Below are 26,333 nucleotides of genomic sequence, written 5' to 3' on the forward strand. Positions count from 1 at the left end.
AGGTGACACAGTTGGAATGTTTTATGTTGTATGTAATTCAAAGAGAGAAGAGACCATGTTGAACTGGAGAAGTTAGGGAAAGGGAAGCCAGTGTATATTGATTTTCTATCATGTGCCAGACACTATGACACGATCATTACATTGTGATCTCATTTAACATACTCAAGGTCATCAGCAAAGAGAAAAAAATTAGAATTCAGAATTAAATCTATGTCACTCAAACTTGATATTTTTCTCCCTCATACCACTTTAAATTCTTTAATAGGGTATTTCTGAGATACATCAAGAAAGCTTGGTAATTCTAGTCACATAGAGAGATGGTAATGTAGGAGGTCATCATGAGAACATGGCCACCTGTTGACCCCCGAGCTGGGCCCTGGGCAGTTGGAAGCTCCTCAGCCCCTCACCTGTTCTTGGAATGTGCATTCCACTTACCTTCCCCATGCTAGAAGCTTCCCCAAGGGTACAGCTTTGAGATAGTAATGTGTTGCTGAGACCATCTGTACCGTATATGTGACTGAACCCAGTTAATGCCTCTTATAAACCTTTTTTTAAAGATTCTGGTGAGCAGGTGCAGAGATCTACTCATCTTGCAGCTGCTCAAGACAAGCCTGAAATGTAAGTTACCTTGTTTGTTACATCTACCATACCACCTACCAGTCTGGAGTGACCTGCCTTTCTTCAGGCTCTCCCTGACCTCTGTATGCGGAGGCCGATTTCACATTTTACCTGGGAAGCTCCTGATGTGGCAAACCAATGGATGGGTGGGAATGGGGTGTTAAAAATGGGAAGCAGAAAGAACATTCTGCTCAGAACCACATGAGTAAGGGTGGATATCAGAAAGGGTGTTCGAGAAACACGAAGTAGCTCAGTTTGATCAGATCACAACAGCCTTTGGAGGAGTGGTGAGAATACAGAACAGAGAGGAAGTTTAGAAACATATTGTAAAGGACTTTTAAATGCCAAGATAAGGAGTATGGACTTAATTAGGAAAACAGCAGGGAGCCACTGAAGGTTTTGTGTAGAGGAGCAATATGATTACAGCTGACAGCAGTCTTAATAAGGCTTAATAAATAGTACAGTTTATAACCTTAGGCCAACTGCTGAGCAGAAGCCAAAAGCTGTGCTGCAGAATTAGCAAACCAATTACCATGAGGAATGATGGCCTGGATTTCATCTGAGTCATCCTTTATAACAGAGTAGAAACTCCCAGAAATGTAAACAAATATCTGAAGTGACAGGTGACATGTCTTCTCAGACCTGATTTCCTTTATTGGACTCTACAGTGGCACACTGTTAAAATGCCTTAACACTATCATAATTTGTCACCATTTTAAAAACCTCTCTTCTTTGTATCTATTCAGTGCATTTTTATGTTTTTTCAGTAGGCCTAAAACCTATTGCTATCTGTCTCATTCCTTGTAATAAGACTTCACCATCCTTTATTGGTATTAACATACTTTGCCAAAAGGGGAGATATCATTAAGTTATCCGCAGTTTGACTTAATAGCTGATGTTGACTGCAAGACAGCATTCAAATTTCAGTTCTAGTAACCAAGATTTTTTTTTTTTAATTTAGAGAGTAGGATACATAAGATCCTATATCTTTTAATTATTTTAAGAAATGTGTGAGTGTGTGTGTGATCACCCATATGCGTGCTTACGTGCAAGCATGCGGGGGGAAGAGAGAGAGAAAATATGTATATGTGTATATAGAAGAAGGGATAGATATTTATCATATTGCTTTCTTCCTGGAACAGTCCAGGTGAACAAAAAAATATTGTGTAATTAAGTTTCTTACAAAATACATTCTCTTGATATATTCTGGTAATTCGTTCTATTCTCACTTTACCACTTCCATAGTCAGAAATTTTTTCTCCCTTGTTAGAATTCCAATATCATTATGGATTTAGGTAATTTTACTTATTATCTGATATAAGTTTGTTTGCCTTTCCCCCTAAGTAGATTGTATGTCCCTGGAGGACATGTTTGTACATTGGGAGTGTAGTGTGGCACCTGGCTCAACGTGTTACCTTCAAATAGCTGTTCCATAGCTCCGAAGTTTTCCTTTTTTAGAACAGTCTTGCTTGAGTTTTCATTCACTCAACAGATTATGAGAAACTCCTAAATATTTTTCCAGGTGAACAGAATGTGGGCCCCTCTCTTAAAAAGCTTATAGACAATAGCCAGATAATTACAATATAACCTCTAAGTGTTGTGATTGCTCTAGGTATAGGAGGGAGGCAACTTCAGGGTTAGAGAATGCCTTGTTAGAGGAGATCACCTTTTATCTGAGTCATAATACATTTAAAAAAGGAAAAAACATAAAGATGAAAAAGCGGGAGAGATGGTTATTACAATATAAATGGGCCTGGGTATAAGTGAGAATGGTGACATCAGATTGCTGCTAAGTCAGTATGAACACCAAGAGGACTGGTAATGGATAAAGCTGGAGCAGACCCTGAAGGTGTTTTTGTTAACACACAAAATCAAGTGTCACTAAGATTTATTTGTTGTGATTTAAAGCTACAATTGAAAATTAATTGGATGCTAAATTCTTGACCAAGAGGCCAATTACTTTGGCTCCCCATTGCCCTTTCTTTGAAGGAAGAAAAGGTTGTTTGGTTAAAAATGGTGGTTTTTTTCATTTTAGACTTTATAGGCACTTTTGGAATACATATGGAAGTAGGGTCCTAGTATCTATTTAAGAAGGATAATCAGAGTACCTGCTTTTAAGGTTATAAATTTTCAATGAGTTAATGCAAACAAGGTGATTACCATAGTGCATGGCAAGCATAGGACCCAGTGCATTGAAGATTGCACAAAGGATGGTGGGAATGCATAAATTTGACCAGTGCTCCTTTGCAGTCTCCTCCTTCTGGTCTGCTATTTTTTAATGTTTACACCTTGGGACAAAGTGCTACTTATTTAGCTACTTCTTATCTCCAGATTTAAACCAAAAGTAGCAGCTTTTGAAGATTTTATTCTACTGAGTGACTTAGCCATTTGATGCTGGTGAGACTTGGTAGGGGCCTTACTCAAGATTTAACAAGTTTTCTCTTAAAAAATGTTCATTAACATTGCAAAGAAACCAGATTGATGCATATGAAGGGAGAGTGTTATAAAAAGACTTACAGGACTATTAGACATCACATAGATTTTCTGTGTGCCAAATAAATCATTTTTCATGTTTTATACTTAATATGTGTATTTTGAACTGTCGAGTTTCACTTCTGCCTTATCTCAGGTGTGAGACTGCATCTGAAAAATGGCAATAGTAGTCTCTACATAAGAACATTGGAGGATTATAATAATTTACACTATGTACCTAACATGGTGGCTGTCATGTATTAAGTATTCCATTGATGTTAGCATTTGGAACTCTGCTATTATGCAAATATGACAGGATTGTGCAAATAATCCAAATAATTGGGCCAGAGAGAATGCACACTTCTTTTGTATATATGTGTGTATGTGTGTGTCTATATATTTTTTAACTATGTTTTTTTTATCAATTCGAAATAAATATTTTTATTACACAAGAAGATACAAGTGATATCTTTAGGAGTGGATGATGTAAGTTTTTAAATATCACACTTCTTAGAATTGTAGATGTATCGCTCAGATCTGAGTAAGATTGATTACAGTATATTATGTATAGTCCTGTTCTCAGGAACTAATTATTTCCCACCTTAGACACTGGGCCTGAGGAAATTCATTCATTTCAAGCATGATCAGAAAACACCTAATAGTCTAAGTAAATTTCATATGTGTCTTAAGGCCAATAAGCTCATTTATTAAAATTTCTGTTCTTAAATCTACAAATTTGGGATTTTGTAACCTTTAATTTAATTTTATCGTGTAAATGAACTCAATATGTACAACACTTGTATAAAAATAAGATATACATGATTCATTTGAAAGTATACTAATATGCTTATCTACTCTCACCATTTTTAATATATTTAATGTTCTTCTCTATCTTATAGTGTCTGTCATTTCCTGGCCCTTTGTTCACAACAAAATGTCTGGTCCTTTGAAATGGTGCCAAAGTTTCTTTCTGTTGATGGTGCTTTGTTTTTTGGAATGATTTAAGAAAGATATTAGAGTAGTGGAGATTAGTAAAATAGTGTTTATCCTTGCTTTGGAGCAGAATGCAGTAGCCATAGAAAACCATCCTGTTAACCTACTTATTTTTGCGAGAGGAATAAATGTCTACAACAACTAGAAAAAAAAATAGGATGTAAAATAGCATGTACTTATGTAGGCTGATGGGTAGATGTGATTTTAAATGTATATACAGATATGTACATATATGTATATGAATTGTGTGTGTATATCCACAAAGATATCTACACGAGTCACCCAGATGTTGACAGTGGTTATCTGTGGGTAATGGGATTCATAGTCATTGTTTTACTTCATACTCTTTTGTATAATAAAAAAAACACTTTATAATGAACATATAATATATTAGTCCTCAGAACATAAATCCTTTTTAATTTTGGAAAAATGCTGATACCCAAAACTCACAACCATTAAAAATACAGCACCATTATCAGGAAAATGTAGTAAGTAAAATATTCCACTCCTATATTTGTCACCAAAGACACTGCTGCCTCCATTGACATTGGTGGCATTTATCTATCACATGGTTGCAGCTGACATTTTGGGAAAGGGAAACACAGAAGCTTTGTGAGGAATGGTGAACTATGACTTCAGTCATTCTGAATGCTCTGGATGAGAAAATGTATCTTATCCTGACCAAGCATCTCCCTTCGTCAGAACTCACGTTGACTGTAAAGGATGTGCCCATTCAGTCATCTAACATACTGTGGGGCAGGTGCATTGCAGGCTGTTGCTTATCCTCTATTTGCACATAGAGAACTTCGAAGAGCCAAGTGGTGTATTGATTGGCTTGATCGATGTCACATGGTGAGTCTGTCTGAAGAGATCTAAGAACATCTCAGTCCCTGGAGTCTGGATCCAGTCAATAGCCTGTTGGCTCGAAAGCTGAATAGGTGACTGATGAGCTCATTATATGGCGAGAGGCATGGGGAGCTGGAATCCATGGGGCCTGTGAGGAGACTTGTTCTTCTACATCATGTCCCACTCCCTTTGTGGGGCTGCAGCGGGACAGCCTGTGGTGCAGCTCTGCTGTCTGTCTGGAGTGCTGCATTGTTGGAGGACAACTTCTTAGCCACCCTCTTGTTCTTTGTTTCTTATTTGGGAAGTAATTCGATAGATTTTATAAATAATCTAGACTTTTTATTTGTTAGTCCCACTGCAGTAGTCTGAACTGAAAGATTAATTTCATTTTATGGAATTAGACGTAACTCAAAACACTGTGGAAATCAGAATGCAAATCAGACCTTACACTAAGCTCTTTTTTTTTTTTTGCCAGAAAGAATACAACTCATCTGGATAAGCATGTACATAGTGTTCCAATCTTCTTCTTTTTTTTTTTTTTTAACATTTATTTTTGAAAGACACAGAGCGCAAGTGGTGGAGGGGCAGAGAGAGAGGGAGACAGAATCTGAAGCAGGCTCCAGGTTCTGAGCTGTCAGCACAGAGCCCAACACAGGGCTTGAACCCACAAACCTTGAGATCATGACCTGAGCTGAAGCTGTACCTTAACCGACTGAGCCACCCAGATGCCCCTCCAAGGTTAAAGGGTTAAAAGTGAGCTCTCAGAACATCAGCAGCCTATGATATTTAACTCTCTGGGGTGGAAGAGAAGGAAAGCATTTTTACGTGAAGGGGGGGAAATCACTTGTGTTTAAAAAATACCTTTAAATATGAATGTATATGAATTTAGCAGAATGATCTAAGGGGAAAGGAAAAATATATATGGTAGCATTATGAGAGGAATTTTATATATAAGAATTCATACTGAAGCAAATTTGACAGTTTTAAATTGCTTTCCTTTTGAAGATATAACACATTGTAAAAGTGATTCTGAAATAGAGGTCATATATCTTTATTTGTTAATTTGTAAAATTTATGTTTTAACATTTTTCTGTACTCTCTAAGGGCATGAAGAATATATCTTTCTTGTAAGGTTCCTTATATCTGAGAAATGTAGCATTCCTCACTGGTTTACTAATAGATCATTTTACTTTAAGTTTAGTTCCAATAAAGAAGTTATTTTGGAGTTTATGTAAACAAGTAAATTAGCTGCAATTTAAAATCACTATAAACCATTAATATGTGGAAACTGTTATAAAATCACTTACTCCTAAATCTTTATGCTCATTAAAATAATTATGTTTACTGGTATTTGGTAGTAAAAATGGTATATGTATATAGCTTAAAGTATTTTAGTAAGATACCACACCATAACTGGTGTGGCCAGTGAAGGTATTAATATTTGAAAAGTGTTCTCAAGTCAAAGAGACTGTGCTCTATTTTCCCAATACAACTGTTCTATAAACTAAGCATGCATTAAAAAAAAGAAATCACTATAGAGTCACTACATTAATTTTTCCGTTTACTTTAATGGAATACTAGTAATTTTAAAAAATACTTAAAATCTTATCAGATTCAGAAGAGAAGCAGGATACTTAGCCAATGAATTGGTTTTTATTTCTGAATAGATGACCCATCCTGAAAGCCCACACTATGAGAAACTCTTCCTAAATAAGAAAATTACCATATGTAAACAGAAGCAAGATCAGTGGTCTCTGAACTTTTTTGAGGGTACATACCAATCAATAAAATATGTGCCTCTGATACATATGTATGTATACATTAACATATATGTGAATTATAATAACATTCTATACATGATAAAACATATCCCCAAAATAGTTATTAACATAAATAGAATTTTTAGCATCTTTCATAATACCATTTCCAAATAGATGATTTTTTGAACACCAGATATACCCTGCCTCCCTCAAACATACCACTGTGGAAAATTTGAGTATAAAATTCTGATTCTCCATAGACCTCTTAAAATAGTTCTGAGTTGTATACTTGGAAGTTAAAATTGGAAAACTCAGGGTTTTTTACCTAGTTGCAAGTATATTAGTTATATATCCCCAAAATAATAAGATGTAACCATCTACCCCAAAACACAGTAGTTTAAAACAGTAAGCCTTTAATTATTTACATGTCTATAGATCAGCTGGATGGTTCTGGGCTCAACTGGGCTCACTCTGTCTATGGTTAGTTGCAGGTGGGGAGGCAGTTTTGCTGATCTTGGATGGGTTCTGTCACATGGCTAGCTATGTACTGGTGTAGAATTGCCTCAGCTGGGACATCTGGTCTCCCTTCTACATGCTCATCTGTTATATTCCTTTGAAAGGCTAGACTGAGTAGGTTCTCACCATGATCTTAGAAAAACAAGATTGGAAGCATAAATGACCAAATGCTTTTCATGCCTTTTCTTTTATCAAGTTTGCATCCATCTGTTTGGGCAAAACAAAGGTAGTCACTGGACTGAGCTCAACGTCAGATTGGGAGGGGAACCCAAATTTAAACAGTAAAATGCATGGGTATGAGAGGCCAGTAATGGGGACCATTAATGCAATCAGTCTATAGCATCCAGAAAGTCTCTTTTCCTAAATATATACAAATAGACTGATAATTTCCAGATAGCTATAACAGCAGCCAGCCAGTTATACCCTGGTGTTCTGATTATTTAGGGTGGTTCCTGGCCATGAAGGTTATAGATGTTTGTTTGTTTGTTTGTTTGTTTGTTTGTTTTTGTAGTTTAGCTTATTGAAAATTTAAGTTAAATGTTAAAATTGTATTCCCAGAGGGTTTTGTCATCACTGACTTAGACTGTCTGGGCTCCAGGAATGCAATAAAGGTGAAATTGTGACTGTCATAATCATGCATTCATTGTTCCACATGTGGATACTGCTGACTAATTCTACACAAAACACTGCAGTAGAGAAAGTAAGTCTCCTTTCATGGAGCATTGGTCTAAATCAAAGAAGAAATGCAATAAAATTCTATAATTTAAGTTAGAAATTGATAATTCTGGAAAGAAGACACAGTATTCTGTGTCCTGTAGTATATTTCATGCACATACATTATGTAAAGAAAAGTACCCCCAAAGTGGGGGGGAAAAAGAACCCCTCTCTTCAAAAACAAAAAAAAGATTCCAAATGATCATTTTGTATCTATTTTTGAGGTTACTTATAAATATCCCAGATTCTGTGTTACCATCTTAGAAAAAATATTTGCTCTTTTAAAGTATCAGAAAATACCAGAAAGAGTAATAGTAGTAACATCTTCATCCTCAGTCATGTTGTATAATTTTCTGTATTTTCTACACATATTGATTCAAATGAAGAGCTGGAGGACTATTCAGAGCACATGTTCATCCTTATAGCATTAACTACCATTTCTAAACTACTCATTTTATGCCATTTTAGAGCATTCATGCCGTACTCAGGAGTCTGTAGCTAAATACATTGCCCCAGATTTACAGATTAAAAGCGATTTAGAAAGGCTAAGTAACTTTCCCAAGCTCACACTTATAGAGTCAGAACTTGAATCCATTTCTCTTTGACACCAGACTCTATGCTGTCTTAAACATTACACTGTATTGTACTTATTATTCCACAGATTTTTGAATATTGTATACTCCTTTTCAAAGACGAATGATCTGAACATTGCATACAAAGGAATTCAAAATGGTCCTTGGTATTGGCCAAGAAGGACTGTTGGCTGGCCGGCATAAATTTCCCACATTTCCCTAGGGTTCTAGATGCCTCTGACTCCCAGAGCTCAAGAACATTAATGCTGTAGTTGACCCAGCCATGACTGTGTTTTCACTGAGCTACCTTCTCATTATTATTTGCTCCCACAACAATCAATAGTGTCTGGCCCCATGGGAGTTTGATTTATTATAATTGATTAAATTTGCATCTAGTTAAATAAAAATTAACCAAGAAAAATTTTTCAAGTGTTTCCTTGGCTTTTATCACTGTACCCTTAGTCTTTCAAAACTATATATGTTACCCTCAAAGTGCATTTGATATATACCCTCAGATTTAAGATCTATTTTAAAATGTAACTGTCAGCTATCCTTTTGACCGTCCTTATTTTATCAGTAAGGTAACCTCAGGTGTTCAGTTTTGGAACTGCCATTTAAATTAAGTGATTGGGCTCTATGTAAGGAGCTATTTATAAATTTCTGGAACTATAGCTTATATTCTAGAAGCAGTTTGAGAGAAGAAGTTGGCTAAAGTCTGGCAGGTGAATTAGCTATTTCCAAGATGTTGTTAAGTTTACTTTCTAAGCTTCTGTTATGCTAATTTAACTGTGCCAGAACAGTTGTTTAATTAGTGGAATTCTGCCATTATTAAAGCAAAACTAGATTTTAAAAAGTAGAAGAAACGTTGGCTAGTGTTGGTTTATGCATGTGGGCAGCATTTTTTAAAAGTTTATTTTCTTATTGAGAGAGAGAGAGAGAGAGAATGAGAGAGAGAGAATCCCAAGCAGGCTCCACAGTCAGCACAGAGCCTGATGCTGACTGGGCTCTGTCTCCGGGCTAGGAGATCATGACCTGAGCTGAAATCAAGAGTGTGTCGCTTAACAAACTCAGCCACCTGAGTGCTCCTGTTGACAGCATTTTTAACCATAGAAGATGATAAAATGAAAAGCCATACGTTTTTTAAGTAGCTTGCTGCTCTTTCTGAGAGATGAATCCTACCCTCTTTATCCTCAAGAGCCTGTATCTATAGAAAAATAATTCCATCATACTGCCTTCGATAATTATAGGGAAAAGGTGAAATCCCCTAATCTTTATCAAGCAGTTTTTCAGTAAGGTAATTATTTCTTTCTTGGCAAAAACTAATCTTAATCCTTTGTAGAAAAATTAGAAAATGCACGTAAACTAAAGGGAGAATACTGGAATTACCTATAATTCAGTCATCCAAGTAAATCTTTAACTTTTAATGTCACTTTCCTAAGACTTTTCTGTATATTTAATGGATTCATACTGTTGTGATTTGTCATTTGCTTTTTTCCTACTAAAATATATACCGTAAATATTTCCATGTCATGAAATATTCTTCAATAACATTATTTTATTTTTTTTAATATTTTTTAATGTTTATTTTTTGAGAGAGAGAGAGACAGAGAGTGAGCAGGGGAGAGGCAGAGAGAGAGAGAGAGAGAGAGAGAGAGAGAGAGAGAGAATCCTAAGCAGACTCTAGGCTCTGAGCTGTCAGCATAGAGCCCAATGTGGGAGATCATGACCTGAGCAGAAGTTGGACACTTAACTGAGTGAGCCACCTACGCGCCCTTTCAATAACATTTTAATGGCTACCTAAGAGGTAAACATTCTACTAAATATTCCATTATGTACGTAATCCAGTTCTCTTTGTCACACTCAGATTGTTTTTTAATTTTTCACTATGAGGATAATACTACAGTAAGCATACATCTAATAGAATCTTCCAACATTCAAAATTATTTCTCTGGCATAAATTCATAATAGTGGAAATGATGACCTGGGTGTGTGTAAAATTAGAAGTCTCTGATGGATTTTGTCAAATTGTCCTTTTTTAAGTCTTTACCCCCCACTGGCAGTTTTATGAGCTATAAATTTCCTTGGACTCTATCACTGATTACTGTAATTTAATTGTTTTCTCCATCTGATGAATTTTTTAGTGATGTCTTAATTTATTCATATTTCTTGTTATTAGTGAGAAGGACTTTTTTCTAATGCATTTTAGTATTTGTGTTTTTTTTCCGTTTGAAAATATAGGTATTTCTTTAAACCATCTCCAAGATTGTTATCCATTATAGCCTAATCTGAACTGACATTTCCTTCGTCATTGAGCAAAAAAAAAAAACAAAAAAAAACCAAAAACTTGAAGACTAATATGAGATTAACCATGAAAACTTAGTACTGCAATTCACTCAGATTTGTAGGTATTTGGCATATTTTTAGCTTAGATGAGTTAGCTTTTAGTATTACTTTTTTTTTTGTTACAGTCTTATAAAGAACATTATTATTTCTCTGTTTAAATGCATTTTGTGAAAGTATTAGATTTACCACTGAAAAGCAGCGATCCAAAAAATTAAAAAGAAGTAAAGGTATGAGTAAGTCCCCTTCCCCCTAATTTCTGGCTTATGTCTATAGGAACATGATCAATTTAAGAGAATATAGTGATTAAGAGTGAAGACCCTGGAGACAGATTGTGTGGGTGTGAATTTGAGCTTCGCTGCTTACTCAGATGTGTGACTTTGGGCACCTTTTTAAAACTCTTTGTGCCTTAATCTCTTTATGACCTTAGCATCATAATAGTACCCATCACAGAGTTTGTGAGGAGTAAATGAAAGCATATGGAACATTACTTACAATGTTGCCTAGCTTGTAGTAAATAATAAATATTAGATACAGTTGTAATCAGTGTTTTAAAGTGACAAGTGACGTACAGGTAAATAAGTAAATGAAAATTGGCATTACTACATCAGGAAATTTGTCAGAAATATTTCTGAAGTTTTCATATTCCCCCCTCTTTTGCTACAACTAAGTAAAAACTGTTAAGAAATTGCCTCATCAGTTACTTCTTCCCATCAACTTTAATTCTGTGATATGCTTCCACTTTTGGTAGACTGATTTATGACTGTGTTCATTGACACCTAGAGACTTCAGGACACAGATTCCCAGAAGACTTCAGCCACCAAGCTCAGGCTGTGGCTGATGTGGGTCTCAGATTCAGCTCTCATTCTGGATAAATTTTTAAGAAAATAAAAGAAACTTGTATATCCTGAAAAGGCTAGATGGTGGAAACATCACTGTATATTGAAGTCAATTGCTTTAACTTGGCAGCTGCTGTTATTGTGACATGACTATGGCTGTTTTTCGTTTCCTCCTGATATATTAGAATAGGAATATTAATTTCCTTAATTCTCCTATTATCTGCAAGGAGCGTACTTGATTATTTGGAGCTATGTGAAGAAAAGGTTCTGACAGATGAATCTAATCCTCAAAGAAAGTATGAGAAATCTCTTGGATAAAAGGCTAGTGATAAGTCAATGCATGATATCTCAAAATGGAATAAGCAATCAGATACCTGGGGGCATATGGTCTTAGTGGGGGGACAGGGACTAGAATGTTTCTTCCCTTAGCTTAGTGATGAAAATATTAGCATCTGTAGCATTTACAGTACATTTGGCTGCAAATAAAATTATCTCCAGTGCTGTTTAAATAGAAACTTCTGTGAGGATGGAAATGTTCTATAATTGCACTGTTGCATACTGAGCAACCAGATTTGTTATCTTATTTAATCTTAATTAATTTAAAATTTAAAGTCACATGTGGGTAGTGGTAATCATATTGGACAGCATGATTACTTAAAGAAGTATGAGGTCTATTTTTCTCAAATAAGAAGAAATCTGGAACTAGGAAGTACAGGTATACTGTGGGTGCTTAAAGATATTATTAAGGCAATGAGCTCTTTCTCAGTGTCCTTTCTCAGAAGCCCTAAGGTTTAACTTTCATCCTCTGGGTCACAAGATAGTATACCCCAAAGCATCTAGTCTATATTCAACTTAAGAAAGAGGTTGGGTAAATCAGTTAGGGCCTTACCTTAAGAGTCTCTCCTATGTCCGTTCCAAAAGACGTCCACCTACCTCTCCTTGGCCAGGACTTGTCACATGTCCAACCTTGCCTGCAAGAGAGGCTGGGTGTCCAAGTATTTCTCTTACTAACTTCTGTTATAGAGAAAGCAAAAGAAAGACAAGGTTGGAATGGATCTGGAGTATACTGGCCTATGTTTTTGCCATAACAGACATTTAATTAATTTTCCTATGGAATTCCATAATCACAGGCCTGGAATAGTCAGTATCTTTTTCAAAGATCTCGGTGATAAATTATAGATGACACTAGACTTAAGCTTTAAGACTTTTTAGTATTATATACAATATAGGACTAGGACTTTGATGTATTGGGATGATAGAGAATATTGCATTTTAAATGAAAAAAAAATTTTAATGCTTATTTATTTTTGAGAGAGAGACAGAGCATGAGTGGGGGAGGAGTAGAGAGAGAGGGAGACACAGAATCCAAAGCAAGGTCCAGGCTCTGAGCTGTCAGCGCAGAGCCCGATGTGGGGTTCGAACCGTGAGATAATGACCTGAGCCGAAGCCGGAGGTTTAACCGACTGAGCCACCCAAGGCGCCCCGAGAATATTGCATTTTAGAAAAACTAATGTCTGACTAATGTGAGTGAAGTTTGAAGTGTTAAAAACAACTTTGTTACTTAGGAAATAAAGATATTACAGTTAGAAATTCAAAAGCAAATGCCAGCATATATAAGCATTTCATAGTTATGGGATGCATGGTTGGCAAGGTTGGGTGTAACACATGGTCATCCTAGAGACTTTCCCCTACAAACATTAATATTTATCTTCTCAACCATGAGCAAACATTTAAAACCTCCTTTTACAGAACAGGAGCCTGAGGCTTGGAGCAGTTAAGGTACTTGTCCAAAACTTCATATCCATGGGGTGGTAGAGTCAGGATTCAGATCCCAAGTTGTCCACAGAAGGAAGAAGCCAGAGCTGTGCAGTCACTTAGCCCGGGGCTCGCAGTCTGGTTCCTCTGTTTACCGTATGATCTTGCAGAGATCCATATCTGCTCATGTTTGTTTCCTTGCTGGAAATTCCTTAACAGTGACTGGCCTATTAGATAAAATTGGTCCCCAGTACCTCACTCCCCACCCTATATCCCCCAGTGGGGGAGGGGAGGATACCTGCCCAACACAATGAGCTCCTCAATAGTTAAGAATTTCTTCTAATTACCTTTGGATCCCAGCAGGGCATCTGTCAGGTAGTAGACCCTGAAGAAATAAAATAATTATTTTAGCAATCTATGACAGAAATCAATAAATCTCCCATTTTGGGGAGGACTATTAGACTACATATACATATATATACATGCACATACATACATATGTGTATGTATATATATGTATATGTATATATTTTTTTTCTCCTCTTTTGGGCATGGTTGAGTGTTTCCGAGACTGCTTTGGGTTTCTCAGTTTTGCTAAGAAAATATGATTGTGAAGGGTAGGTAAATTTGTGAATGTACTCCAGTGTTTTATTCGTTTTTTTAAGGCTTATTCATGTTCAATGTAAATATTTTCCAGTAGTTTCTGTAATAATTTCTCTCTTTGAAGTGACAGTTATAGAGATTTATGTTCACTTAAAATGGAAACTAAGAATAGAAGGATTTCTGTAGCCTATTCTTTGTGTGCGTGGATAGAACTTTAGTGCTTTCATTTACATAATAGGCTGGTATCTTTTATCCTCTCTAAGTACTTTTCCTGAAGTCATAATCCCTTTTAAAATGAATGTATTTTTCAGACATCCAAAGGCCTGTTGCAAAGAGTTGAAAGGAACTTCATGTGTTATATAAGCCAATGGACCAGTTTAGTTTGCCTAGTCTTAAAAGAGAACCAATAGGATGAAATTAGCATTTAAAAAATACAGTTGTACCTAGCACAGATGGGAATGAAAGTTATGTTTATCCCATACTTTCTTCAGATGTAGAATTGTGCTCTTTACCTATCTGACTTCATTTCAGAGCTAAGTGAAGGAACATTCGTTACTGTGTTCAAAATAGCTTGGTTTTAACAGCTGCTTCAGGAAGAAAACTTTATTGATTTTATAATTCTAAGAATCAAGACTTCACTTGCCTACCTCTTTCCTCTTCTCAACACCTGCTAGGTGTAAAATGATACTCTACCTTTTCCACAAGAAAAAAAAAAAAAAGTCATAGAACTTTGAGAACTAAGACCGATGCACAGAGTTTGGAGTGTCTTCCATCTGGCATTTCAGCTTATCTTCCCATCATGGCCTTCCAAATTCTGGAAAAAATAATAGAGCCTTCTTATGAATATCCCAGTCTTCCAGTACCAGCAGACTTCAAGGATTTCTAGGAGCCCCCACATTTCAGATGAAGATGGTTTGGAAGATTTTGTTAGTTTCTGGCAAGGGTACCGGGACAAACCATTTTCATAATCCTGTTAGCTACTAGTCAGTTTCCATACATTGTTATTCCTATAACTCTTTCAAGTAAATATTATTGCTCCATTTTATGGATTCAATTAATGCATCTCTGAATCATTAGGTAATTTGCTGTGGTAGATTAAATTCCTTCTGTTCCTCCCATTGAGAGGTGAAGTTGAATGAGCTTTTCCTTGACTTGGGCTGGCCTTAGTGGGTTGTTTGACCAATAGGATATGGCAGAAGTGATGGTCTAGGAATACTGAGGTTAGATCATACAGATCATTGCAGCTTCTGTCCAAAACTCCAGGGACACTGATTCTTGGACACCTGAGATGATAGAAGTCTAACTATCCTGAGGCCACCGCACTCTGAGGAAACGCAAAATATGCTAAACGAACTACAGCTGTTTCAGGCCCCAGCATTTAGAGCCATCCCAGCTGAAATTCCAGCGTCAAGAGGTAGAGATGAGCCATCTCCACTGTGCCCAGTCCAATTTCCCGGTTTGAAGAATCATGAGACTTCATAATAAGAATGATCTGGACATGAAGGTGATGAGGATACATTGTTTTTTAAGCCAGAGCGGATAACTGGAGCACTTGCCAACTTGTAACCCAGGGTTTCTGCTCTTAATCTCCCTGTATCTATCAGCTCCCCGTGTTCCTGTGATGCTTTATTAAATTTATGATTTATAACCACAAAGATATAGCTGAATGTTAGATTTCTCTTATAAGAGAACTAAACTAAAACCAATTTTGAATAACTCCGCCATCATGCTTCATTTTTCTTCCTATCCCCCAATCCAAAATGGCATTATATTATGTATGTTTCATCACTGTCTGCCTCCTTGCCCAGAATATAGACTCGATGAGGACTTCATAGCTTCCACAGCACCTGAACCAGTGTCTGGCATGAGTAGGATTATATCCTCTGTAGAGGATATAATTCTTCTATAATATGAAAAGCAGAGTATTACAAAGATAATAAAGTAAACATTTGGGTGTCCGAAGCCCAGAATTAACACATGTTAATCTTGTACCATGTTGACATCAACAGTTTTTTTTTCTTTTTCAAGAAATAAATATTAGAAAGTCTAATCTGCCTATATATTCTTATTCCCCTTTCTCCTGTCTCAGAGGCAATGCTATCTGTATTCAACATGTGTATTCTTCTCTTTTTACTACATATTAACATTATGTACAAAAAATGTCTGTGTAGCTTTGCCTCCAAAATAAAGCATATCATAGTTCCATTGCTTTTCACCTGATTTTGCTACTTCCCTAGTCCAGTGCCTGCTATCTTTTCTGTTTGTTCCTTGCTTTCTCACAGTATCACTCCATTACTGCCATCTCTTCTCCCCCCTACCAGCCAGATAAGTCCTTCATTTCTTTTTTTTTTTTTTAAGTTTTATTTATTTATTGAGAGAGAGAGAGAGAGAGAGAGAGAGAGAGAATGAATGGAGGAGGGGCAGAGAGGGAATCCCAAGCAGGCTCCATACTGTCAGCGCAAAACCCAATGTGGGGCTTGAACTCATGAACCATGAGATCATGAGCCAAAACAAAGAGTTGGACGCTTAACCGACTGAGCCAGCCGGGCGCCCCAGATTGGTCCTTCAAGGACATAACATCAGATCCTGTAACTTTCCTCCTTTTAGCCCTTCAGTGGTCTCTATCACACCTGGAATAAAAATCCCAAGTCCTTGCCATACTCACCAAAGTTCTGTATGACCCACCCTCTAGCCTGACTTCCAGCCTCCCAGTGTCCTCCTTGCTCTCTGTGCTTCAGGCACACTGGCCTCCTCTGTCCCCCTTGCTGTTTAGGGAGCACAGCAGGCAATTTCCATCTCTGGGTCGTTGCATTTGCTCGTCCTGCCCCCTGGATTACCTGTCTCATGTGGCTGTATCATGTGGCTCCACCAGATCACTGCCTGGATTCAGATTTTGTTCAAAAGTCACTTCCTGGTGGGGGTGGGGAAACCAATCGATCTGTAGTTGAACTGTCATCAGGATCCCTTACTAGGCTTTACTTTTCTCTATAAAGTGTACCACTGCCTGACAGAATTTGCATGTATATATATGTTGCATGCTTTTATCTGTTTGCTGTTTATTCCTTTATAAGATTATAAGCTTTTGTTAGGTCAGGGATTCTATGATTACAATCTTCCTATGATTCTTCTATGATTACATCCTTTTGGTGCCTAGAATAATGGCTTGTGTAAAGTAGATGCCCCTGAAATACAGGAATATGGTGTTCTGTGTTTTTAAAAACTGTATAATAATTGTATCACACCGAATGCATCTTGTGGCAACTTGCTTTTCTTATTCAACATTGCTTTCAAAATAGGTCCCTGTTGAGATCGGTCGATCTATCTATCTATCTGTCTGTCTATCATCTCCATCCATCTATCCAGCCCAGTCATTTTAACTGTGGTATGTTACCCCATGCGGTTTATTCATCCCTTTACTTCTAGAGTATTGTTACTTTTAGTTTTTACTTTCTAAAACACTGCTGAAAGAAACATTCTTTTCAATATGCTTTGTTTTTCCTTGTAGGTGTATAACAGAATAAACCTTTGTGTTTTTTTTTTCCTAGCAGTTAAATTCATCTATAGAAGTAATTACATTAACTTATTTTTTGCTTGGAGGATTAGTCTACTACCCATCAAATGTCCATATGCAAACCTAAAAGTCATTTTAGGAGGGAAAAAGACCAACATCACAAAAATTTTTCTTTAAAGAACAAATTTAATATTATAGTTATCTTTTAAATCTCATCCTTTTCTGGTATCATGCCATAAAGATATATATGTTCTACTGTCAAAACTAGAGTAAATGTTAAGCTCTGATTAAATTATTTCACTTTGGTGTTATATGCATGCATGCATGTGTGGGTGTGTATGGCAATATGGTCATTGGAATTACAGTCCCAAGTGGCTTAAGCAACACTAACATTCCACTAAATCACAGAGAAACTTTTCAAAGAGTTTCGCATTTTGCTTGCTAAATTTTAAGAAATGCCAACGTTGTTACAAAATTTTAAACACTGTTAAATGAAGAAGTGATGAGGAAAAGACACTGGGAAAACTCACGGAAAGCTATAATATTTGAGGCATAATATAGACCATTTCCAAAAGAATTGGAACTTTCAATGTGCTTTGAAACAGCATAGTTTTAACAGTGATGTCATGTGTTGAATATGAAGCTATGAATGTCTAAACTAGAGAATGTAAAAAATTGCTTTCTAGGGTGGTCATTTTGCCTTGCTCATTGTTAAATGATTCTGGAAAGAAGAAAAAAGCTGAGTTCCATTTCCTTAATTTGTAATTGGTAACAATTTGGACAGCTGTTAATCTAATCTTTCCTTCAACATTTAAAAAGTTGATCTGTGCTTAGAAAAATTAAAAAGTAGGGGCACCTGATTGGCTCATTTGGTTGAGTGTCCGACTTCAGCTTGGGTCATGATTTCACAGTGTGTGAGTTAGAGCCCTGTGTCGGGCTCTGTGTTGACTTCTCAGAGCCTGGAGGTTCCTTCGGATTCTGTGTCTCCCGTACTCTCTCTGCCCCGCCCCCACTCATGCTCTGTCTCTGTCTCAAAAATAAACATTAAACAAAATATTTTTTTTTAAAAAAAGTAGGGGCTCCTGGGTGGCTCAGTCAGTTGAAGGTCCAACTCTTGATTTTGGCTCAGTTCATGATCTCAGTTTTGTGGGTTCAAGCCCCACGTCAGGTTCTGTGCTGACCCTGTGGAGCCTGCTTGGGATTCTCTCCTCTCTCTCTCTCTCTCTCTCTCTCTCTCTCTCTCTCCCTCCCCCCTCCCCTGCTCATGTTCCCTCTGTCTCTCTCAAAATAAATAAACTTAAAAAAGAAGAAAAATTAAAAAGTAATGTTAAAGTTGAATGACAATTTTACCTTAATAAAGCTGGAAAAATTGAATGGATTCAGAAAATATAATTCATTCACTTGTCAGTTATTTATTGAGTATTTACTAGGAATCAGGTGCTATTCCAGATGCTGGGGACACAGTTATGGATAAAATATTTGAGGTCTCTATACCCTGTGAGCTCACTATCAGTTGGGGAGAGGGATAAGAAACAAGTAACTAATACTAAGATGAGATAATGCTCCCGGGTGCAGTGAGGTGCGGTGGGGCTGATAACACAGGGCAGTATGTGACTGAAAGTGAGGTGGGCTGTGGGACGGTGTAGAATTGCCTGAGCTGTGGTGGCCATGTGGAACCTTTGAGGAGGTAATACTTGAGCTAAGAAGTGAAGGAGGCATCAGCCATACCGACATGTAGTAAAAGTCTCTGCAGTGGAAGGAACAGCAAGTGAGTGGTGCCAAAGGTAGGAACACATTTGTTGGGCTGGAGGAATGCAAAGGTCCGTGTGGCTCAGAAAGTGAGGGAGAGAGTGGTAGAAGATAAGTCTGGTGGGACAGCAAGGGGCTTTAAAGGCTTGGATAGGACCTGCATTTTATGCTAGGAATTCCTAGATATTCTAGTAAACCACTAGAAACGTTTAGCAGGGAAATGGGATGACCGGATTTATATTTGTGTGTGTGATATTATCCATATAAACATTATATATTATATTAAGAATGACTATTAACATAACAATTATAATTAGTAATAATATTGTAGGGGAGGCCAAATTTTACCACCACTCTCTTAGGATAGTTTAGCTGGATCTTGGAATTAAACTGATGTAGCATGCTTCTGTAGCAGAAGAAAAGCATGTACGTTTTACATGACAGGGGAGCGCTCACAAGGAAATGAAGATCCATAGAAGTGGCCCAAACTACATGCTTTTATACTAGGCTGCACAATTGTGGACAAGAAACTAAAATATACAGGGGGCCCAGAGGAGGACCAGAATTCTTTTAGCAAGGTCTGTTTGCACAGAAATGTCTCAGCTTTGACTACAGGTTGAAGAATGTGTCTTCTCTTCTGCTGCAGGCAGGGCATCTTTGCTATGGGAGTTTTTATGTCTTCTTTTTAGGAAGAAAAAGGAAGAGGAGAATGCCTTTCATGCATTTGCTGTTTCCCAGGTGCCTTCAGCTCAAACTAATCCCCATGGCAAAGTGACTACGATTCATATAATAATACATAGCACATATGGTATACACTGAGAATATATAACATACATCTACAGTGGACCCTTCAGACACAGGTCTGAACTATGGGCGTCCACATATAGGCAGACTTTTTTCAATAAATGCAGTAAAATACTGTAAAGGAGTTTTCTCTTGCTTATGATTTTCTCTGTTTTTTTTTTTTTTTTCAAAGAACAGCGGGTCTTCTTATTTTTCTTAAAGTTTTCATCTTTCCCCCCCCCTTTTTTTAAAGTTTATTAATTTTGAGAGAGGGAGCACAAGCAAGGGAGGTGCAGAGAGAGGGGGAGAGAGAATTCCAAGCAGGCTCTGTGCTGTCAGCACGGAGCCCGATGCAGGCTCACAAACCACAAGATCATGAGCTGAGCCATAGTTGGACACTTAACCGACTAAATCTCCTAGGTGCCCCATTCTGATTTTCTTAATACTATTGTCTTTCCTCCAACTTACTTTATTTTAAGAGTACAGTGAATAATACATAAAACATACAGATATTTATTAATCGACTAGCTATGTCATTGGTAAGGTGGGTAAGTTTTTGGGGGAGTCAAAAACTATACATGAATTTTCGACTGTACAGGTGATCAGCTCCCCTAACCCTGTGTTGTTCAAGGGTCAACCTGTACAGTATAAGTATACACAATATATATTTTTTATGTTATACATTTATATATTTTAATGACCATTCTGGCTACTGCATGGAAAGTGTATTGTAAGGGACCATTAGTGGGGAGAGTAAGTATTGAAGAGGAGTAAAGGTGGGGCAGAGGAGAAAAATGCATCAGTGAATTAGATACGAGCAAAATTTCTCAACCCCAGCACTATTCACGTTTTGGGCCAGACCGTTCCTTGTTGAGGAGTTAGGGGGCTGTGCTCGGAATTATAGGATATTTAGCCCCATCTCTGGCCTCTTATCACAAAATCTCCGTAGCATCACCCACCTCTCTGTCCAGTTGTAATAGCCAGAAGTATCTCCACACATTGCCAAATATCTATGGTGGGGGTAAAATTGGCCTCAGCTGAGAACTACCAATAAGGTGATAGTATTGGTGGGAAAAAGAAGCCAATTTTTTAATATATATGTAGTGGTGGAATGTTAATGACCTGCTGACTAATTGGATTTAGAAAGTCTAGGGTAAAGAAGACATTGGTTCTTGTACATGACCCCATTTGCATGTACGTAACAATATTTTCTTTGCAAATTACATTTATTTTCAGTTTACTAATGCAGATCCTGAAGGACTCTTTTTGGTAACAATGACTTACTTGTGAATTTTACTGCTATTTATAGAGTCTACTTGAACACAGAAACTACGACATAATTTACTAATGTGTGCTTATAAGTTATTCAGGCAGGTGTTCTCCCTAATTACTTTCAATCGTGTGGATTTGTGATCCTGTGAAAGGAAACTACCTTTTTCTGGTAAATATCAGTACATCTGCTTAACCATTTATAACAGCCTGAATGATTCATGTATGTTTGTGTGACTTTATAAGCATGTTGGGAACATGTACGTATGGATTTATGTCCCAGATGAAGAGCTGTACATTCTCTGTATGTAGGATGTGAAGGGGGGAGAAGTAACCACAAAGCTAGGGAAAGTAGGTACATTTTGACTCGAAATAACAGAGAAACGATCTCTCCATTCTTTTGCTTTGCTGTCCAGTCATTTGGAATCATCCCGTCTTCACCTCTGCAGTGTGAAGCCCTATCTCATCCCCTTCCTCTCTTCCCTAGGCTCAGCAGCCCCAGATACGACAAGCATCCTTCATGTGACTTACTTCCTCACCTTGCAATGCTCTGATCATTCACTGCTTTTTAGGATGTGGTTGAACATTTCTGCAGGACCAACCATATCCTGCGGACACCTAAAATCAAGTTCCAAAATGGTCAGATCGATTAAGAGAAAAGCGAGGCTTTACTCTTTTATTCTGGATGTTACATCCGTTTTAAAATCACACCAGTTGTTTTTGGAAATCCACGTGACGTTTTTTTTTCTCTCCAAGGAAAAATTTAAAATAATCATGACTTTCTGTCTAAAAAAGAAAACAGATACTATTTATAATGCTTGTCCTATAAAATATATTGGAGTTAGTAATTATTGAAATTGGCATAAAAACAAACAATTGCTATCATTTTATGACTGCTGGTCATGTGCCAGGCAGTTAGCTAAGCCCTTGCATATGTTATTTTTTTTTTTTTTCTTTTTCTTTTTCTGTTTCTGTTTCTTTCTTTCTTTTTTTTTTTTTTTTAGAGAAAGAGAGAGAGAGTGGGGGAGAGGGACAGAAGAGAGAGAGAGAGAATCTTAAGATGGCTCCCTACCCAGTGCTGAGCCTGAAATAGGGCTCGATCCCATGACCCTGGGATCATGACCTGAGCTGAAATCAAGAGTTGGATGTGCAACCAACTGAGCCACCCACATATGTTATTTCTAAATGGCTTGACACTTCTATCAAATGGATCTTATTATTCTCAATTTACAGATTTGGAAACCTGAATTATGAGATTATGTAGTCTTGCTCAAATTTGCATTGCTGGTGAGTAGGATATCCACATTTCAAACATAATTTGTTAGCTTCAAATGGTTAGCTACCTCACTTTCTACCCCTTTTAAAATCAAACAGCCACCGTTGACTGAGTGCATCCCACTATGTTCTAGGATTTTACAAATATAATTCAATTACTTCTCACCAGAGCCTAATAAAACAGGTGATTTGTGCCTGTTTTATCACTAAAAAAAATAAATATAAGCTTAGGAGATGTTTGATAACTTATAGTTTTTGTCATGACCTTATGATTTCAAGTGACAGAGAACCTGGATATTAATGATCCCTGTAAAGATTGGGGAATAGAACTGGCTTCCATCATGACTGAGCCCAAAGGACCTGATCTCCCTCTCTCCATCTCTTGGCTGTGGTTTCCTCTCTGTTTGCTACCTCACACATTACCTTGCCTGTTAAGGTGGCTGAGTGGCTTCCAACAGCTGCCAGCTTACATCCTTCCTGCTCACCAGTCCTTAGCAGACCATCCATGCCTATTTCCTCACAGTTCCTACACATTTCTGGAATTGAATATTATTTTTCTTATTGACTGGGCCTGAATCACATGCTCCCTTTGGGGCAGAGACACGGGGTCAACCACAACTCAAACCTCATGGAGAGAAGGGAAGTGATACATTGTACTCTCCATCCCCTCACCCCCCACCTCCCACCCCCCACCAAAGGAGACAACTGGTGAGCAGAACAAAATAAAATATCTGTCCATTATATATACCTTTGATCCAGTAGCGGTAAGTGCATAGTCAGGATTCAAACCCAAATATATAAGGATCCAAAGCACTTTCTCCTATCCTTTACACTGATCTCTTCATCTCCAGGTAATTGTTTTTAAAAATTCATTGTGAGATAATTTCTCAATTTCTGGTGCTTCTGTGAAAAACTATGCCATTTTGTTAAGGAAATGGCACTTAAAAGCATCAGTGTAGTTGTGATATCTTTTAACGAAAGTAACAAGGCTATCAACATACAGGGAAATATTTTTTCTAGAAGACAGACATTCTCTAAACTTCAGGTAAAAAAAAAAAAAAGGAATGTTTCATAGTATATTTTGCATTGAATAAATGTTCCTCTTTACATCTCCAAAATAAAGGATATTTAGCAGAGAATGGGCTTTCTCCTCACCTTTCATTTTAGGGCTACACTACTATTTTCTATCTCTTCCACCAATTCAAATAGTCTTTGGCATTTCAACAATCTTTAGTTCAGTGTCTTCGACCTTCTAATTTGGGAGTAGTACTCTCCCCTTTGGAGAAATTAAGCAGAAGAATGTAAGCAGAAAGAAATAATATAAACTAGTAGGAAGAGTATAGCATTAGGAACCAGAAACCCAGGTTTATGATCCCAATCTGATAATACCTCCCTGTGAATGAGGGATGGCAAATGAGGTTCTTTTTGAAATGATTGCCTACAACCCTCTTACATAATCTCTTTGGTGGCTATGTTTTCACACTGAATTGCCAGTATAGCAACATTCATTCACTTAGACAAAATGAATTGAGCATCTGTGGCAAGGTACTGTGGTGGATATGGTGAAGGCTGCAAGATGACTTCTCAAGAACATCTGTCATCCCTAAGATGCATTGATTGTCTAGTATGTGTTTGACACTGTACTAGAAGCTAGGGCTATAATGATGCATAGAAAAGCCCTAAGGGGCCTATCATTTAATTGGAGAGATGTGTGCAAAGAGAAAGATAAATAAATATAATAAATATAAAAGTCAGCATATACAAGGCGCCATTTAATAGGACACGAAAGTACTTCGAGCATTCAACTTCTTATTGAGCAGTTCAGACCTTTGAAGACTGTTTACACATAGATTGTAATAACGGTGAATCTAATTGCTTCCATGAATGTCAGCATAGAGGTAACGTAGGAGATGAAGGTGGGTACACAAGGACTAGATTGTAGACTGATATCGCCCATATCCAGAATGGACTAAAATAAGGAAAGAAAAGGATTGAGAAACCCATCACAAACCATAGCAATCATCATGTCTTCATGTTATCATGTTGTCCAGTACAGGAACCACTAGTTCATGTCAACGTGTTGTAAGTGAAAAAATACACCCTAAATTTCTAAGATTCAATAAGAGAATGCAAAATATCTCATTAATAATTTTTATATTGATCACATGTTGAAATGATAATATTTTGGATGCACTGGGTAAGATAAAATATTGATGAAAGTAATTCTTTTTAATGTGCATTCTAAGAAATTTAAAATTATGTGTATGGCTTATATTATATGGCTGTTGGATAGTGCTATTCTGTTTGACCAGATTAGGAACTAGGTATGTTTTATAAATCCCATTTTTCACCAGGTGTGCACTCCACATTGTGGGTAGGAGAATACCAAGCACCTACTCTTTTCTGGGCTGTGATGTAAAGTAGGTTTTATTATCCTCAGTTCAGAGGAGGCCAGTTCAGATTCAGTAACTTGTCCTGGGTCATAGAGAGTAAATAGCGGAATTCTAAATCAAGACTGTCCTGCTCTGAAGAAGGCGCTCATCTGTACACTTAGGCTGTATGACCAAAGTACTGCCACTAAACTGGCGCTGCCTGAGTATGAGAGTGTTAGGATGCCACTAGTGCATTGTTCGACCCTCACACTGAAAAGCAGACAGTGCAAGGGTAACGAGCAAGGGCTCTGGAGTCACCAGTGTGGGATCCTAAGCCTGAGTCTTCTGCTTTCTGGCTGGGCAAACTATTGAACTACGGAGAGATTTGGCTTTGTCATCTGCAAAATGGAGATGACAGTAATGCTGTGCTCACAGGTTTGTTGTAAGTGTTAAATCAAATGATATTTGTGAAGTGCTTAACAGTGCCTACCTGTGCCACAGTTCAGATTCAATAAATGGTAGCATGTTTGAGATAGGAGGCCAGAGGTACGGCATGTTGGTGTGGGGCCCTCTAACCCGTCTGATGAATCTGGACTTGGATTAGCACTGTTCTTAATTTACCAGCCATGTGAACTTGGGCCAGTTACATGACTTCTCTCTCCGTCACACCTATATTTGAATTAGATTTAATAAAAGTCTCATTCCCATTGTTGTTGAGATAATTAAATGACATAATACACAAAAGGTTCTTAGAATCCCATCCTGAGACAAAGAATGGGTAATGATAATTGCATTGATTGCATTGTTGTTGTTAATATTTAGAAGACATTTGCTTTTGAAAATTGTATTTATATCGGGGCGCCTGGGTGGCTCAGTCAGTTGAGCATCCAACTTCGGCTCAGGTCACGATCTCGAGGTCTGTGAGTTCGAGCCCCACGTCGGGCTCTATGCTGACAGCTCAGAGCCTGGAGCCTGCTTCGGATTCTGTGTCTCCCTCTCTCTCTGCCCCTCCCCTGCTGATGCTCTGTCTCTCTCTTTCTCTCTCTCTCTCTCTCTCTCTGTCAAAAATAAACATTAAAAAAATTTTTTTTAAAAACAAAATTGTATTTATGTCTTTGGCTTTTTATTCTTGTAGGTTTTTAATTGGTTTTGTTTTATTTAGTGTAATTTTCTTACAAATGCTTTTACATCTGGGGTTCTAAACCACTGTGCTTTCTGAATCCATTTCTTCCGGACTCTTCCCATATAGCAGTTACGCATGTGCTGGCCTTTAATAGGGACTCCCACCCACTTCAACCACCTTCTGACTTGCCATCCAAACATTTGTGAGTTGCATCTTGCAAACT

At 37.4% G+C, this 26,333-nt stretch overlaps 1 protein-coding gene across 4 annotated transcripts in view; it reads left to right on the plus strand.

Moving 5' to 3' along the window:
* Positions 1 to 26,333, plus strand: part of OXR1 (oxidation resistance 1) — a 445,002-nt gene that overhangs the window by 129,547 nt on the left and 289,122 nt on the right. Inside the window, exon 1 of one of the 4 annotated variants that reach the window (XM_019467869.2) lies at positions 600 to 618. The exons of the other annotated variants lie outside the window; for them this stretch is intronic. Coding sequence (XP_019323414.2) covers positions 617 to 618 — 2 coding nt within the window. The 5' untranslated portion in view covers positions 600 to 616. Of the gene's footprint in view, positions 1 to 599; positions 619 to 26,333 lie in introns of those variants that run through there. 4 annotated transcript variants of the gene reach the window in all.

Source organism: Panthera pardus, unplaced genomic scaffold, assembly GCF_024362965.1.
Source record: "Panthera pardus isolate Hobbes unplaced genomic scaffold, ASM2436296v1 HiC_scaffold_7, whole genome shotgun sequence".
NCBI lineage: Eukaryota > Metazoa > Chordata > Mammalia > Carnivora > Felidae > Panthera > Panthera pardus.